The sequence below is a fragment of the Nilaparvata lugens genome, chromosome 6, assembly GCF_014356525.2.
Source record: "Nilaparvata lugens isolate BPH chromosome 6, ASM1435652v1, whole genome shotgun sequence".
NCBI classification, from domain to species: domain Eukaryota; kingdom Metazoa; phylum Arthropoda; class Insecta; order Hemiptera; family Delphacidae; genus Nilaparvata; species Nilaparvata lugens.
In genome coordinates this window covers 58115125-58130928 of record NC_052509.1, presented here as the reverse complement: position 1 = coordinate 58130928, position 15804 = coordinate 58115125, and the positions used below count along the sequence as shown (strand labels likewise).

At 34.3% G+C, this 15804-nt stretch overlaps 1 protein-coding gene across 1 annotated transcript in view; it reads right to left on the bottom strand.

Annotated features, from left to right (window-relative positions):
- The window catches only part of LOC111056681 (LIM/homeobox protein Lhx9), a 32289-nt gene extending 17993 nt beyond the window's left edge, over window positions 1–14296 (bottom strand). Inside the window, exons 1-3 of the mRNA XM_039431542.1 lie at window positions 13444–14296; window positions 6624–6830; window positions 518–651 (exon numbers count right to left, since the gene is read on the bottom strand). Coding sequence (XP_039287476.1) covers window positions 518–651; window positions 6624–6829 — 340 coding nt within the window. The 5' untranslated portion in view covers window position 6830; window positions 13444–14296. The remainder of the gene's footprint in view (window positions 1–517; window positions 652–6623; window positions 6831–13443) is intronic.
- Window positions 14297–15804: the final 1508 nt, after the last annotated feature.

Genomic DNA, 15804 nt, shown 5'->3' with positions numbered 1-15804 from the left:
AGATATCCTATTGTATAGGGCGTTTATGTCGCAACTTTTACTGTTATCTCAAGCCGATAGTCAACGTAGCTCTTTCCTGTGAAGCTCTGTGACGCTGGTAGTCTCTTATATTGTGCCGTTCATACTCTCTCACCCCAAAAAACAGTAATAATCTACAATAATCGACAGTAATCGGCTTGAGATAACAGTAAAAATTGCGACATAAACGCCCTATACCATGGGATATCTACTTATGCTATTGTTTCTCTATGCTATGACCTAACGACTGAGTTACTAACCTATTTATTGTTATTGATTGTTTATTTTTTGTTAGAAGCCTCTCACTGTTGATGAAACATGCATGATGAACATGTGTATGTGCGTGATAAACTTGCATGTACATGCATGTTGATCAAACATCATGTCCCACCGTTGTTGGCCACCCTTATAGGTCTGTCCTTGGAACACGGTAATCGGATGGCTATCTGAAAGTGTAATAGAATTGACAGTTTGCTTTAGTGAGTCTACTTTTTGGTACCTTTGGTCAGCTGACTGCCGCAAGATGCGCAGGAGAAGCAGCGCACGTGATAGATTGCGTCGCGTGCGCGCATCACTAGTTCGTTGGCCGAAATGCCCGAGCCGCATCGGCCGCATCGTTTCACCGCGAACAGCCTGAGTCAAAAACAGATTGGAAACTGAAATTTTGATCGACAAATAATCAGTGAACATTTAATTCTCTGTAAAAAATAGAAATTGAATCGGCCTGAGGAGAATGGGAACATGTCAAAATTTTTCATATTTTTTTCTTGGTTGAAATGAGTTGTTTACTGTGGGATACATCGATTGGAGTTGAAAGGGAACATGTCAGCATTCTCTTTATGTGAGAAACAGATATCGTATTTTTGCTGTACTGGAGTGAGAGGGAACTAGTCATGACACACATGTTCCCTTTCAACGACGAACATTCGAAAATTAGCTGTTTGTCAGTATTAAGTTGTGATTTTTTTGCTATTGTTAGGTTACCTTTGATTCACGCGTTGCTTTGAGGTTAGATTGCTTCCGGTTGATGTGTTTATTGTAAAAGTTGAAGAATGATAATCTATAATATCATCATGAGTAATAGGAAGTTAACAAAAAACTCAATTTTAAGGGGTGAATCTTATATGAGTGCTTATACTGGATTAAAATTGTTGTATTAAGAGAGTTTGCATCCTAATGACAAAAAACAATATTGAAATTATCAATACTTTCATCTGTATTCAGTTTTTTCTCCCCTGAAAAAATTCTTTTTCTCGACATGCTTCCTTTCTCCTCAGGCCTATTCAATTACATTCTATTCGTGTTGGGAGAGATAACAGATTATATTTTTATTAAGTGAATATTTCCTATTTCAGTTATAATAATGTGAAATATTCCCTCTATGTTTAGCTTTGAAGCATCTAAATTTGAAAATCTACTTTGTGGAAATACTTGAGGGACTCAAAATTTTGTGAATTTAAGACTTAAACAAGACTTAACCTATTCCGATCGACTATGTGTAGAATCCCGTTGACCTAGTGTTTGTGCCCAAAAATCTGAGTTTACACTACACATCAATCACTACACAATCATGTAGTTTGTTATTGAGGTCGACTATGTGTTATCTAAATTTGGGAGAGGAATAGCACAAAGTTGGTTTTCCTCTCCCTATCATTTTGATAATGTAGTTATTGTAGAATAATATAAAGAATATATTAATGACTTTTAGTGTGTGCTTTATGTTTGTTCTTCCCTCAAGCTGCTGCTTCAATTGGAAAAGAACAGAAATGAGGAAGAGAGACAGAGAACAGTTTTTCAAAGATTGATTATGATGAACAAACCAAAACTTGATACTATAGGTGTTTTCGACAATATCTGGTCGTTTTCATTGAATGAGTATGAATCAGTGAAGGGAACTTATATGGATTTCTCCATTTACTAGAATCATGTCAAGAATGGACAATATTTTTGTATTGATGAAGTTGTATCAATAAATTAATGAGGTTTCAACCCTCATTTTATTAATTTCCGTTGAACCAACGGAACTACCAGGTGCGTTAGTGACCTTGCTACACAAAACTAAACAAAAAAAAATATTGGTATGAATCAATCACCAGAACTAACATCGTTTTAGCCATTTTTTATTACAAACATCCTTTCAATGAGTAAAATTTCGGTGCTTCTAAAGTTGATAGAGTTTCAGTTCTCAGTTGTTTGATAATGTAGGTATATCATAAGACTGGAACTAATATTAAGGGCCGATTTCCGAGCTCGGGATTTGACTAAGTCCTAGACTTTAAACAGCTGGAGTCAGAAAATAGGTTATCCAAAACGGGGCGTAGTCGCAGTCATTGTCATAGTCACGTTAGAATTAAATTTCGAAAAACTAGAAAATTGAACACAAAATGAATTAAAGAGAAAATAGTGTAGAGTTTCAGCTATTTTGAATTATCTAGGAATGTCTAATTTCGTCAAGGAAAAACGTTTCCAATTATAGAAATGAGAAAATAAAAACTACGACTACTGTTATATAAGCTGTGACTACGCCCCGTTTTGGGAAGCCAATTTTCTGATTCCAGCTGTTTAAAGTCTAGGACTTAGCTAAATCCCGAGCTCGGAAACCGGCCGTTAGACTAAAATGAATATTTTGCTGTACAATGTTTTACATTTGGATTATTTTTCACTGCTCAATGATCCATATCGGCACTTAAGAATGGAGCAAGATTAGATGGAAATAGTCATGTTTCAGAAAAAAACACACAGAGGGTTGAAATAGTCGTGTTTCAGAAAAAAACACAAAGAGGGTTGATTCATATTCATTCATCAGAAACTGAATTAAATCAGGTACTTGAATATTTTGGAGCTTATATTGAGGTGAAAAACATCGACTGGAATAGCTTCAAAGTCTCATTACTTTTGGGTGAATTGATTTTTGATTTCGAATTGTCAATAGTTAGGCCTACTCGAATTCTCTTGTATTCAAGTAGATTCAAGATTCATTTTATTAACCATCAGGCTACAATTATAGCATTAGGCAAGTCATAATATATACATTTTAATACAGAATTAAGTACTCATGTATTACAAGAGTATTGGATTATCAGTATGATAATACTAATATAGTATTAATAAATATAAGAAAAAAGAGATAAGAAAAATGGTTTAATCAACGAATATTGCAAAGGACAGAGGTAATAGAGTATTTGAATGTTAAAAGCTGGAGGAATCTAGTGGGATATGTGAAAGCTGAATTAAAGTACAGAGGGGAAATAATGAATGAGTTCAATTACTGATTTATACCAGAGAAATAAGTTGGTGGGAGAAAGAGTGTGTGTATAGAGTTATACAGAGAGATTTGTTGGAGGGAGATAGTGGAAGGAGAGAGTTGATATGAATGAGGGAGAGAGAGAGTGTTTATGGAGCTATACAGAGATATGTGTTGGAGGGAAATAGTGGAAGGACAGAGTTGATATGAGTGATTGATTGATTGAGTACTTTATTCATGTAGATTACAATATATACTGGCATACAATACTGGATACAATATATACACTTATATACAATAGCTTACAATACAGCAAAATTATAGATGAATTTACAAAATATAAATTAAGAAAATAATTATTGAGCTGTATATGATATGAAAGGAGCAATTTGTAATAATTAAAGATAAAATAGATAATATTGTTATGTATCTACATACATTGGCGGAGCTTTGGACATACCAATGTCCATTCTTCGGAAAGAATATTCGAAGTATCCTTCCCACTAACTCTCTACAAAAAAAAACTCTACCAAATGAGGGAGAAAGAGTGAGTATAGAGCTATAAAGAGAGATGTGTTGGAGGGAGAGAGTTGAAAACGGGGGAGAGAGAGTGTGTATACAGGTATTACTGTGATGTGTTGGAGGGAGTGAGTTGATATGAATGAGGGAGAAAGAGTTAGTATGGAGCTATACAGAGAGAAGTGCTGGAGGGAGAGAGTTGAAAACGAGGGATGTCACTTGAGCATTCATTGGGCCCAGATGCGTGGGAGTCCATGTATGAACGCATGAAAAAGCTGAATGTAGAAGGGTTGTGATTTCAAAGTGGAGCTAAGGTACTCTTAGCATATTATTTTCCGAGACTTATGCATCACTCGGAAACTCTGTATTTGACTTTTGTAGTAGACCTGAGCATCATGAAGTTTATTACAGAAGTTCGTGCGACTTATGATAATGTTAATCTACTCGAATACGAAATTTAGGCCCGTATGTGGATAATCAGGTTATACTGAGAAATGTCAACTGTTCGTTTAAGCCCCGTATGAAACACATTATGATAAATGCAACCATGTCTATACAAGTGAACATGGTTTAGCGTTAAACGTAGTGTTGGAATATGGTCCTAAGATGACAAATACATGCTAAAGAAAAGATCCTTTCAATTGTTATAACTGCTAATGGTTTCCTACAGTGACAAAAATTGCGGTGTCTCACTAATTCTGACTTTCCTTTAGCAAACATAGTAAATCGAATTCATAGTATATCTATTTGTAATTGATGATTTGTTTGTTTTTTGAAGTGTGAATAAATTGTTAATTTGATGAGTGATAGTAGCTTAACCTAGATTTTGATTTGGACTGTAGTATAAATTTGAAAAGGGACAGTTTTGGGCATAGGCCTGTTAAGCCTCCTCATAACTGTAAAAATAATTGTATGACTGAGAAAATGAATAAATAAATAGTAACTATAAATTCAATATTTCGTTACAAATTTTCTATGCTTTTATACTCCAGAGCAAAGCTCGGACCCCCGATATTAATTTATTTATATGTTATCACATCTGATACCTATTCACCTGTCATGTGAGGTAAAGAGGGACCTGTTTTACCAATAGACCCCACCCGACCAAAGCAAGTACATGAATACTGATCGGATGATGAAGAGGAGGAAGAGGACTAAGAGGAGGAGGAGTAGGAGGATGATAAGGAAGAGGAGAAGGAGGAGAAGGAGGAGGAGAAGGACGAAGATGAGGGGGAGGATGAAGAGGAAGAAGATGAGGAGAAGGGTGGGTTGAATATTTGATCGTGTTTGTTTGTAATGTTTACTCAGTGGTGGTGGTTGTTCATGGTTGTTCATTTTCAGGTCTGCTCCAAACACAAACAGCTCTGTGGCCATCCACAAAGGCAAAGCGCCCGCTAGCTGTACATGCTTGCTTGCATTCACCAATAGGCCTACGTGATGTGGTGTATTCACAACAGCCTACAACGTCACTGTTGTTTATTCTGTGTGATACCGGTGGCCACATAGATAACATAAATATTTGTTCACCTATAACCCTCCTACCATATCAGCTATTGTGTTATCAACAGTGGTTTCAGACTCTATCAAATTTCCTATCAACTTGTAGCCAACTAAAGTGAGGTGCACGTTATAACGGCAGTGGAGAAAGATAGATGAAAAACGTTGACGATCCTCTCTCTTGTCAATGCCTTCTATAGATGTTAGCGGATACATGTTTATCGATGTAATATTAACAGTCCATTCTCGTTTAAAATAATCAATTATATTTTATCAAACAATAAATTTATATTTTTCAATAATTCCATAATGAATTCTCATAATTGAGGTAGAAAATTTTGTTAATGAATTATTAAATATCGGGGCACCGAGCTTTGCTCGTTATATTTATTTATTGATAAACAGAACACAATTCTCTAAAATGATTGTGTTTATATTTCACAGCTGGCTATACGTCATCTTATGAATTTCGGGGATGCGATATTTTGATTTTTCACATACTCACTCGCTCACTCACTTTTTTACTATCCACAGACGACGAAAGTCTCAGCTGTTTCAGCCAAGATGAATTATTCTTTTAATGTCGTTCAGCGAGTTTTCCACAGGATGAGACCTAGTGCAATCGAATTTTTATATCATAAACCTACTATGATCCAAATTTCGTGAAAATCGTTAGAGCCGTTTTCGAGATCCGTTGAACATGAATAAAACCTATAACCCATTTAACCACATAGCCATATATATATATATATATATATATATATATATATATATATATAATATATATATATATATATATATATATATATATATATATAGAGAGAGAGAGAGAGAGAGAGAGAGAGAGAGGAGAGAGATTGCGCTATCTGCTTTGTCGAATGATAGACAAGGATAGCAAAACCATTGCTAATCAAACACTGCCATTATAACGTGGACCTCACTATAGAGCTACTGAAGTATCAGTGATACTTTACCAATGTATAACTCACTTGATAGTTTTATAAAAAGATATAGTTTACCAATATCCTACTTTACAACTTTACAGTTGTCTGATTTAATAAATTATGAATATATTTTCACTCATCTGTTGATGATTTAATTGATGATTCATTGTCAATGAGTCAATTGATTTATTCATAATTGAAATCTTCCCACTCTAAGTGCCGGTTGCACAAAAGCCGGTAAACTTCAATCGAGAGTAATCCCACGAGAGCCAATCAGAGAAGCCGTCTTATCAAAAAGGCCTTTTCTGATTGGTCTCATGAAATTCGTCACGGTTGAAATTCAACCGGCTTTTGTGCAACCGGGTCTAAATGATGAAAAAAGCTGAACTAGGTAGTCATACCTGTAGTAGTCCTCTTTACAGTAGATATTTCCGTGACGTGAAAAACAGGTGAGTTCCGAATCGAGCGATAGTTTGCATTGGCAACACTGTAGACACCCCAGATGCCAGGGCCTCTCCACAGCCAGCAGGTAGAATCGATCCGTGATTTTCTGCTGACATCCTGCACAAATTCCCCCTCCACAATCCACTTCATGATCCTTCAACATCCTGGAAAAATTTAAATCATTTTAGAAATACTCGTTTAAAAAAAAGTAAAAGATAGTTGGTTAATTGAATAAAAACACGCGTATGTTGTCAAATTCTACACATTTTTATTCGGTACAAGACCATGGTTTCGTGAACACACCGGTCACATTTTCAAGTTGACTAAAGCTAAAAGGTTTTCATTCAATTAAAAAGCCATGTTATTCTTGGTTTTCTCGAAAACGGCTCTATCGATTTTCTTCAAATTTATACCATGGATAGCTATTCATAAGCCCTATCAACTGACACGAGTCTCATTTCTGGGAATTGCAGGAGCTCCGTAATATTCTTGAGAAAAATGGCGGATACTTACTAAAACCATGTTTTCACGATTTTCTCAAAAATAACTTGACTGATTTTTTTTTCAAATTCATACCCTGTATAGTTATTATCAGCTCTACTATCAACTGGCATGAGTCTTCTTTCTGGGAAACTAATGGGGGGTCCACCCCTCCTTGAGAAATAAACTTAGTAACCTCCTTCTCGTGCATGAGGTAGGTAGGTAGCGCAGTTCATAAAAAGAACACAAAGTAGAGTTATTTCATCTGTAGAACAGCTGTTTCGACGACTTTAAAAAAATGACGACTAAAAAATTCATCGAATTTCACAGTTTACACAAAGGAAAAAGTACTTTGAAAACAATTATATATAAACATATTATACAGAAGTCTATACAGAAGTAACTATATGGAAGTCTAGAAGTATATATATAATACTATACAGAAGTAAGAAACACAATTTACATGGGTCTCAAATACCGCTTTGGTGGTTTTGTATTACTATATACATTTGACAAATTATAACGTAACTCAAGAGAAATTTGTTATCAAATGTACCGGTCATCTCCCTACTCTCTAAAATGTATGAATAGCTAATGTACAATTCATTCTCATGATACTATTCCATCACAATAACACTATTTAATTCACTCTAACAATAGAGTATGTTTTAAAAAAAATCCTTAATAAAAATGGCATCATACAAACCAACAAAATTATTTTCAAATATGAGCAAGGAAAGTTGTGTGAGTGTACCACACCAGATTTTTCATCAAATTATCATTTAATCATCATCATTCAAAATAACATATTGATCTAATCGAAACTGACATTTTTTAAAAAACTTCTCATTACCCCGCATAAAAAGCTGTACTTCTTTAGATTGGTACCATTTTGTATGCTTAACATAGCACGCTAGTCTATTGATTTTAGTGAGAAACTTAGATGAATATTCTACTATGGAATATCAGAAGATCTATGTCAACACCCTTTCCCAATTGAGATGATAAAAGAGGTATTCAGACTGTTCATTTATCGATATCATCACCCAGATGCTTGATTAATTGCAAAAAACACTGTGAAATATTGCATGAAATTTTGACATTAGCACTTCTACGAATATAAATCAATCTCATGTCACTCATGAAAAACTCGCTCGATCATGATGTATGAGGTTTTAAGAGTTTATTTTGAAATTGAATCAATCTCTGTCTCATGTATTTTATCAAGCGATTATAATTTGCTAATGCGAGTGGATCAAAAATTCAATTCAGTACGATTGTGAACTCAAATGAATAATTATATGATAATATTATGATATAATCATATATCCTATCATATTAAGCGAGCAATTTCTGTATCATATCTGGTTATTTTCATATCTGGTTATATTTATATCTGGCTATTTTTATATCTGGTTATTTATGTTTTACGGATCTCGAAAACGGCTCTAACGATTTTCACGAAATGTGGAACATAGTAGGTTTATGGTATAAAGATTCAATTGCACTAGGTCTCATTCTTTGGAAAACTCGCTGAACGACATTGAAAGGATAATTCATCCTTGGAAAACAGATGTTAATTTCGTCGTCTCTCGATAACAGAAGGTGCGTGTGCCTGTGTGGGAGAGAAACAGAATTATGTCCAGCTGTGTAATCATAATCAATCAGCGAGAAATTTTATCTAGCTAGAAAATTTAATCGATTTGATCAACATCAACGATTTGTTGACATGTCATGAGAATCCTCCTAAACTAGAGTATATCATAATTTTCATAGTTTATCATTATTTGACAATAATTTCAAGTGATTAGTGAGTGTTATTTTGTTATTCAATTTGGTTTGTATATAATCTAAATTATAAATTTTTGTTTTAAAATGTTTGAACAGAAAATTTAACCTGAATTCAAGTGTATGGAGCATAACCTACTTTCTGGACTATTTATAGTGTATAAATCAAAATTCGGGAAAGAAACAGTTTTGGGCTGTGCTGTTAGTACTTCCCCAATTATTTTGAAGAATTGTGTCCGGTTTATGAAAAGTCAATAAATAAATAACGAGCGAAGCTCGGTGCCCCGATATTGAATTATTAGAATAACAATGTAGTGGATTGATAAATTATGTAAATGGCAGGAAACTTTTAAAAACTTACATAATTACAAGATATTTCAACAGCTGAGCTGCCCGTATTATCTTGGAGCAAATTGTAATGAAAATATATAAAGAAATGTAAAGAGAATTGTAATAAAATTGTAATTTTTTAACAAATAAAGGATGCTTTAAGATTTTTATATTATTTTATTAATGTAATGGAAAGATATTCATTTTTTTCAATTACGAGAACAATATAATAAAGTCAATGATTAGGTAGAGATTCAACATAATCACCCCAACTGTTTCTCTCTCAAATTCTGGTACTTATTTATATAGTCCAAATGAGGCTATGTTCCCAATCCTTTCAATTATCAAGCAATTTATAGCTATAATAGTATGAATCCACCTATTTTCATATCTACCAATCTACAACTACCCATATTTCTAGCCTGTATTTGATTGTTACAAGTAGAAATACTACAAGGTTTTCTCTTGTAAAACTCAACTTTGTATCCCACTACATTTTATTCCTCAACTTGAAACCTATTGATATCATATCATACACTAATTCGTCTTGTAAATCATGTCTTTTCTTTGTCACACCTACCTACGTTTCTCAACGTGAAACCTATCGAATGATATCATAAAAGTTGTGTTTCAAACTTGAATTTATGTTCATCAAATTCAACAAAATCTCTGAACTGAATACATAGTAAAACTTATGAATATAATTTACTACCCTTTTTGGGAAATATTGGTGATCATAGAAAATAGCTACTCTCGTTGAAATATTTCTTTCAAATTATACACACTAGTTTCGACATTTATATCATTCTCAAGTGTTCTTGGTAATTATTTGAATAATTGAATGAAAAAGACTAAGAAATTGTCATAAACCACAGATTTATTGATACTTAGAAAGACCGGTCTCGGTTATCCACCATTGTCAATCTCTGATAAACAGTTTATCAGAGATCTGTTTATCAAGGATTGACAATGGTGTAATAACCGAAACCGGTATTTCTAAGTATCAATAAATCTGTGGCTTTTTGACAATTTCTTAGTCTTTTTCATTCAATTATCCAAATAATTACCAAGAACACTTGAGAATTATATAAATGTCGAAACTAGTGTGTATAATTTGAAAGAATTATTTCAAGGAGAGTAGTTATTTTCTATGATTGAATCATCACCAATATTTCCGGAAACCGGTCTTTCTAAGTACTATCAATAAATCTGTGATTTTTTGACTATTTCTTAGTCTTTTTCATTCAATATGAATTATTACCACAATATCAACTTCTCAACTACACAAAAAGTATTTGAATAATATTGGTGAAGCTCTAAAATCTATGTTTGTGAAATAATTTCTAGAGAAAAATAATAAACTTGGACTGATCCCTTCTTGCCCAGAGCCATGGAACAATGGAACTCTATAGCATAGTCCAGAACAGTCTAAAACTGGACCTGGACGCCATAAAGCACGGTTTTGATCTATGAGCTGTAAGCTGTGACAGAGCTTACACGATAGTGACTTATATCATAGAGAAAACAATAGTGAAACATATGCTATTGTTTGTCTATGCTTACACGCAGTGCAGAGCAGCATCTTATTATATGTTCAATTATTGTTTTATTCTATGACTGTGAGTTGTGAGCTATACAGTGATGTGAGCTATGCAGTGAGCTCGAGAAGAAGCTCACAAAACGCGGTTATGAGCTGTTGAGCTCGAGGGCAAAATGTGTCTTCCACGGAAGCATGATTTAGGCTGTGGAATGAGAGGGCCATTTCAACAGTTCAACGCGGCCATGATTTATGCCGCAATTCGAAAATGATTTATGCTGTGCATACCTCTACGGGTTCGTCCGGAAAAACAATTTACTCATTGACATATTCGTGGTCAGGCATTTATCTTCCAAGTTCAACTCTGAGATTCCTTCGTAAGAAGCATGCGGGTCGGGATATTAGTACTACTGTACAAGCCTCGAGTCTTGCATTAATGAAATCAACATGGAATGAGTGTAAATTATACAGTAGATTAATTGCCAAGTTGAATGGAGAAAATCGCATCAGGTAGGTACTACCATTACAGCTATTACATTGTGGCAGTCTTTATAATAATCTGAAATAGTCACCAACGAAAGAACATAATATTTGCTGATTTGAAATTATTGGTAATTTGAATTGAGAAAATCACGTCTGGTTGCTGCTATTACCATTACAATATCGGGACACCGAGCTTCGCTCGTTATTTATTTATTGATAAACAGAACCCAATTCTTTAAAATGATTGGGGAAGGACTCACAGGCACAGCCCAAAACTTTGTCTTCCCCGTATTTTGATCTATACACTATAAAAATTCCAAAAAGTAGGTTATGTTCCATACACTTGAATTCAGGTCAAATTTTCAGTCCAAATATTTGAAAACATAAAAGTTATAATAATTAGAAATCGGAAAAAATTGACTTAGCAGGATTTGGAATGGAGCTCTTCATATTTAGATTGTTCACAAACCAAATTGAATAACAAAATAACACTCACTAATCACTTGGAACTGTGAAATAATGATTAACTTTGAATATTATGATATACCAGCTCATGTCAACAAATCAGATTATTTTGATAGAGTCATTATTCTAGATTTCTCGCTAGATACGGTAATTGATTACACAGCTGATCTCCCACACAAGCACACGCAACTTCTGTTATCGACAGACGATGAAATTATCATCTGTTTCTCCAAGGATGGAGAAATTGATGTCCTTCAGCGAGTTTTCCCAGGGATGAGACCTAGTGCAATCGAATTTTTATATCATAAACCTACTATGTTTAAAATTTCGTGAAAATCATTAGAACTTTTGTGTAGTTGAGAAGTTGATTTTGTGGTAATTATTCATATTGAATGAAAAAGACTGAAAATTGTCAAAAAACACAGATTTATTGATACTTAGAAAGGCCGGTTTCGGTTATTACACCATTGTCAAGCTCTGATAGACTAAATCAGTGGTTTTTGACAATTTCTCAGTCTTTTTCATTCAAAAATCATTAGAGTCGTTTTCGAGATCCGTTGCACATAAATAACCAGATAGCCAGATATAAAATACACGTATAACCATATACAGAAATTGCTTGCTTTAATAATTAGGATTGTTGTAGTCTCTAATCTGAAATACTCACATAATCACCATGATTGATGATTTGAAATTATTGGTAAGTTGAATAGGGAGAATATGACATTTGTGAATATTAAATATTTGTAAAAATAATTGAGGACTGAAAATTATGTGAAATGAACAACTACAAGACTTAATCTTTTTCGAACTATGTGTAACCTTATCTACATTCGGGAGAGGAATATCAGAAAGTTACCTTATTTTTTTTCTCCCTATCATTTTGATTATGTACTCCTATTATATTGAGCGAGAAATTTCTGTATTTATATATCTGGTTATTTCCATATCTGGCTATTTTCATATCTGGTTATTTATGTTTAACGGATCTCGAAAACGGCTCTAACGATTTTCACGAAATTCGGAACATAGTAGGTTTATGATATTAAGATTCGATTGCACTAGATCTCATCCTTGAGAAAACTCGCTGAACGACATTTCAAATAATTTATCATATCATTGGCTGAAACAGCTGTGGATAGTAAAAAAGTGAGTATGTGGAAAATCAAAATATCGCATCCCCGAAATCCATAAGATGACGTATGCCAGCTGTGAAATATAAACACGATAATTTTAGAGGATTGTGTTCTATTTATCAATAAATAAAAATAACAAGCGAAGCTTGATGCCCCGATATTTGATGTATAAATCAATAAAGAATAAATGTCATATGAATCAATAAAGAATCGCCTATGGTAGTTCAAATCAGATCAAATAATTTTTATTGACCAAACAACGAAGCTTAAAAAAGTTGATATACTATTAAACTGTGCATATCATTATCGGAACCAGTCGAATTATAAAGTTAATTTTTCGAATTGAAAATAATTTTGTTCTTGATTGAAACTCATTCATCTATTGAGTTCACATTCAATTCCCTCATGAAATTTAGGGATCCATCATATTGAATACAAAGAAACAAGCCCCTCAATATAAAATTCTGAATGAACAACCTGGGATCACTGGTCTGGAACAAAGTTATGACTAAAAGAAACTGAAAATCTATATGTTACTGAGAAAAAATGAGTACATACCTTGCATTCAAAATCCAACAGTTCAAGTAAGGATTATCTGTTAGGTTGAACTTGTTCTAAACGGTTATCACTTCCTCATGAGCACATATTACAGGAACAACACACACTTCCATCAGGAATTTTTCAACAAACACAATTTCGAAGCGAACTCAGTAGACACAAAAAAAGTTTCCCAACTAATCAGTCTTCACAATATGAACCCTGCTCTGTTATCACGTGTATCAGGTGGAGTAATTGATGCACTAGATTTGAACTAGATGACCGAACTTGTAACGTTTGAGAAATTGATAGAGTTGAATGGATACTGGATGTTATATCATTTCAGATTTTCTTAATAACATTCGATGAAAGTGAACGAACTAGAACTGTTCAAGTGATGATAGAAATGTATTGATACTAGATGTTTTCTATTTCAGAATCTCTTAATCACATTCAATGAAGACGAGGAAATGTATTTCTATGTTTGTAGAGAGGAACACTTTATGTTTTCTGTGTGACAACCTGATCGAAGAAGATGATGAAACGGTAGTGACCAGATTATTCTAAACACATTCAATGAAAAGGAGGAATCAAAGAAATCTTCCTATGTATGTAGAAGGAACACTTTATGTTTCTATGTGACAACCTGATCGAAGAAGAGGTTCCTATGTTTGTAGAAAAGAACACTACATGTTTTTTATGTGTGACAACCTGATCGAAGAAACTATTGTTAAGGGTATGTCAGTTAATTCGGCGTAAATATTTCTGCGAGAGGAGTGATGACTTGATTTCGAGCCGACTAGACTGAGCCTAGCGCGGCGTGGTGACGGAAGTGCGAACTTTGACTTACGACTCCCCCGGGCAGCGGTGTGTTAGCTAGGGGGTACGTTTTTGCTTGGGGGTTGAAATCTATGAGCGCGTGCGCTACACGCAGTGGGGAACCGCCCCCAATGGAAGGGGAAACATTATATGCCGCCTCCACTGCCTCCCTGAAGCTCCCACTTCTAAACCACCCTCAACCCGTGAGTGGTGTGAGAATTAGAACTCACTGAGAATAAACAGTGGTATGAGAATCAGAGCTCATTGCAGATAGACGTGCTATTGAATCAGTCAATGCTGAGAAAACTTTTGTTTGCTGAGTAGGCAAGTATAGTTTTCAGACTGCGCTGGTTCCCTGGTTGGTGTTTGAGTAAGCTTGAGATCGTGAGAATCTCTAAAATTTTGAAGGCACTTCACTACTCTAATCTACCAAGATCGCATAGAATGAGGCTGGGAAGAATATTATTGAATAAGCATATTGTTATATAATCTGTAGTTTTAGTTTTCTCAATAATTATTTGAACAATTTACATTTGAAGAATAGATATAGGGCCGGTTTCCGAGCTCGGGATTTAGCTAAGTCCTAGACTTTAAACAGCTGGAGTCAGAAAATTGGCTTTCCAAAACGGGGCGTAGTCGCAGTCATTGTCATAGTCACGTTTGAATTTAATTTCCAAAAACTAGAGAATTAAACACAAAATAAAATAAAGAGAAAATAGTGGAAAGTTTCAGCTATTTTGAATTATTTAGGAATGTCTAATTTCGTCAAGGAAAGACGTTTCCAATTATAGAAATGAGAAAATGAAAACTACGACTACTGTTATAAAAGCTGCGACTACGCCCCGTTTTGAAAAGCTAATTTTCTGACTCCAGCTGTTTAAAGTCTAGGGCTTAGCTAAATCCCGAGCTCGGAAACCGGCCCATAATGTCTCTGCCCTGCAAGAGTAATTGAGTGGCTTTAAAATTCGAGATACTCTCGCAATTCTGTGTACTCAGAAATATCTTTCTTTTGAGCAGCTTCACAGACACGATACTCTCGATTCATCTTCTCATGTTATTATAATGATGCATTGATGTGTGCAAACAGAGATTTAAATATGTATATTCAAAATATATTCTTCTAAGACAACACAGACCGCTGACATTGCATAACGTGAATTCTATTCGTTGTTATGTATTGAGAACTTTGGTTTTCCGCTTCAGAGATTGGATGACATGTAGGCGTGAAGAATAAAACACAACATTTTTAATAGAAAGTTCCAGATTGAGAGGTTTAGAAGCGAGAATCAAGAGCTCAAAACAAACTAAATAATAATGTGATTAGACGATGAGGTATAGTTTGATGTCCTAAATTACTGTTCTAGTCAACTAATCCAAATGTATATTTTCAATAGTTGTACTTTATTGACAACATTTTTAGTAAAATTGTTCCACAGATATCCCAACCGCAGTTGTAGAGGTCAGTTTTGACCTCTGTGAGCATACATTCTTAAATAACTGCGGTTGGGTTATCTGTGGAACAATTTAACTGAGAATGTTGTCAATAAAGTACAACTATTGATA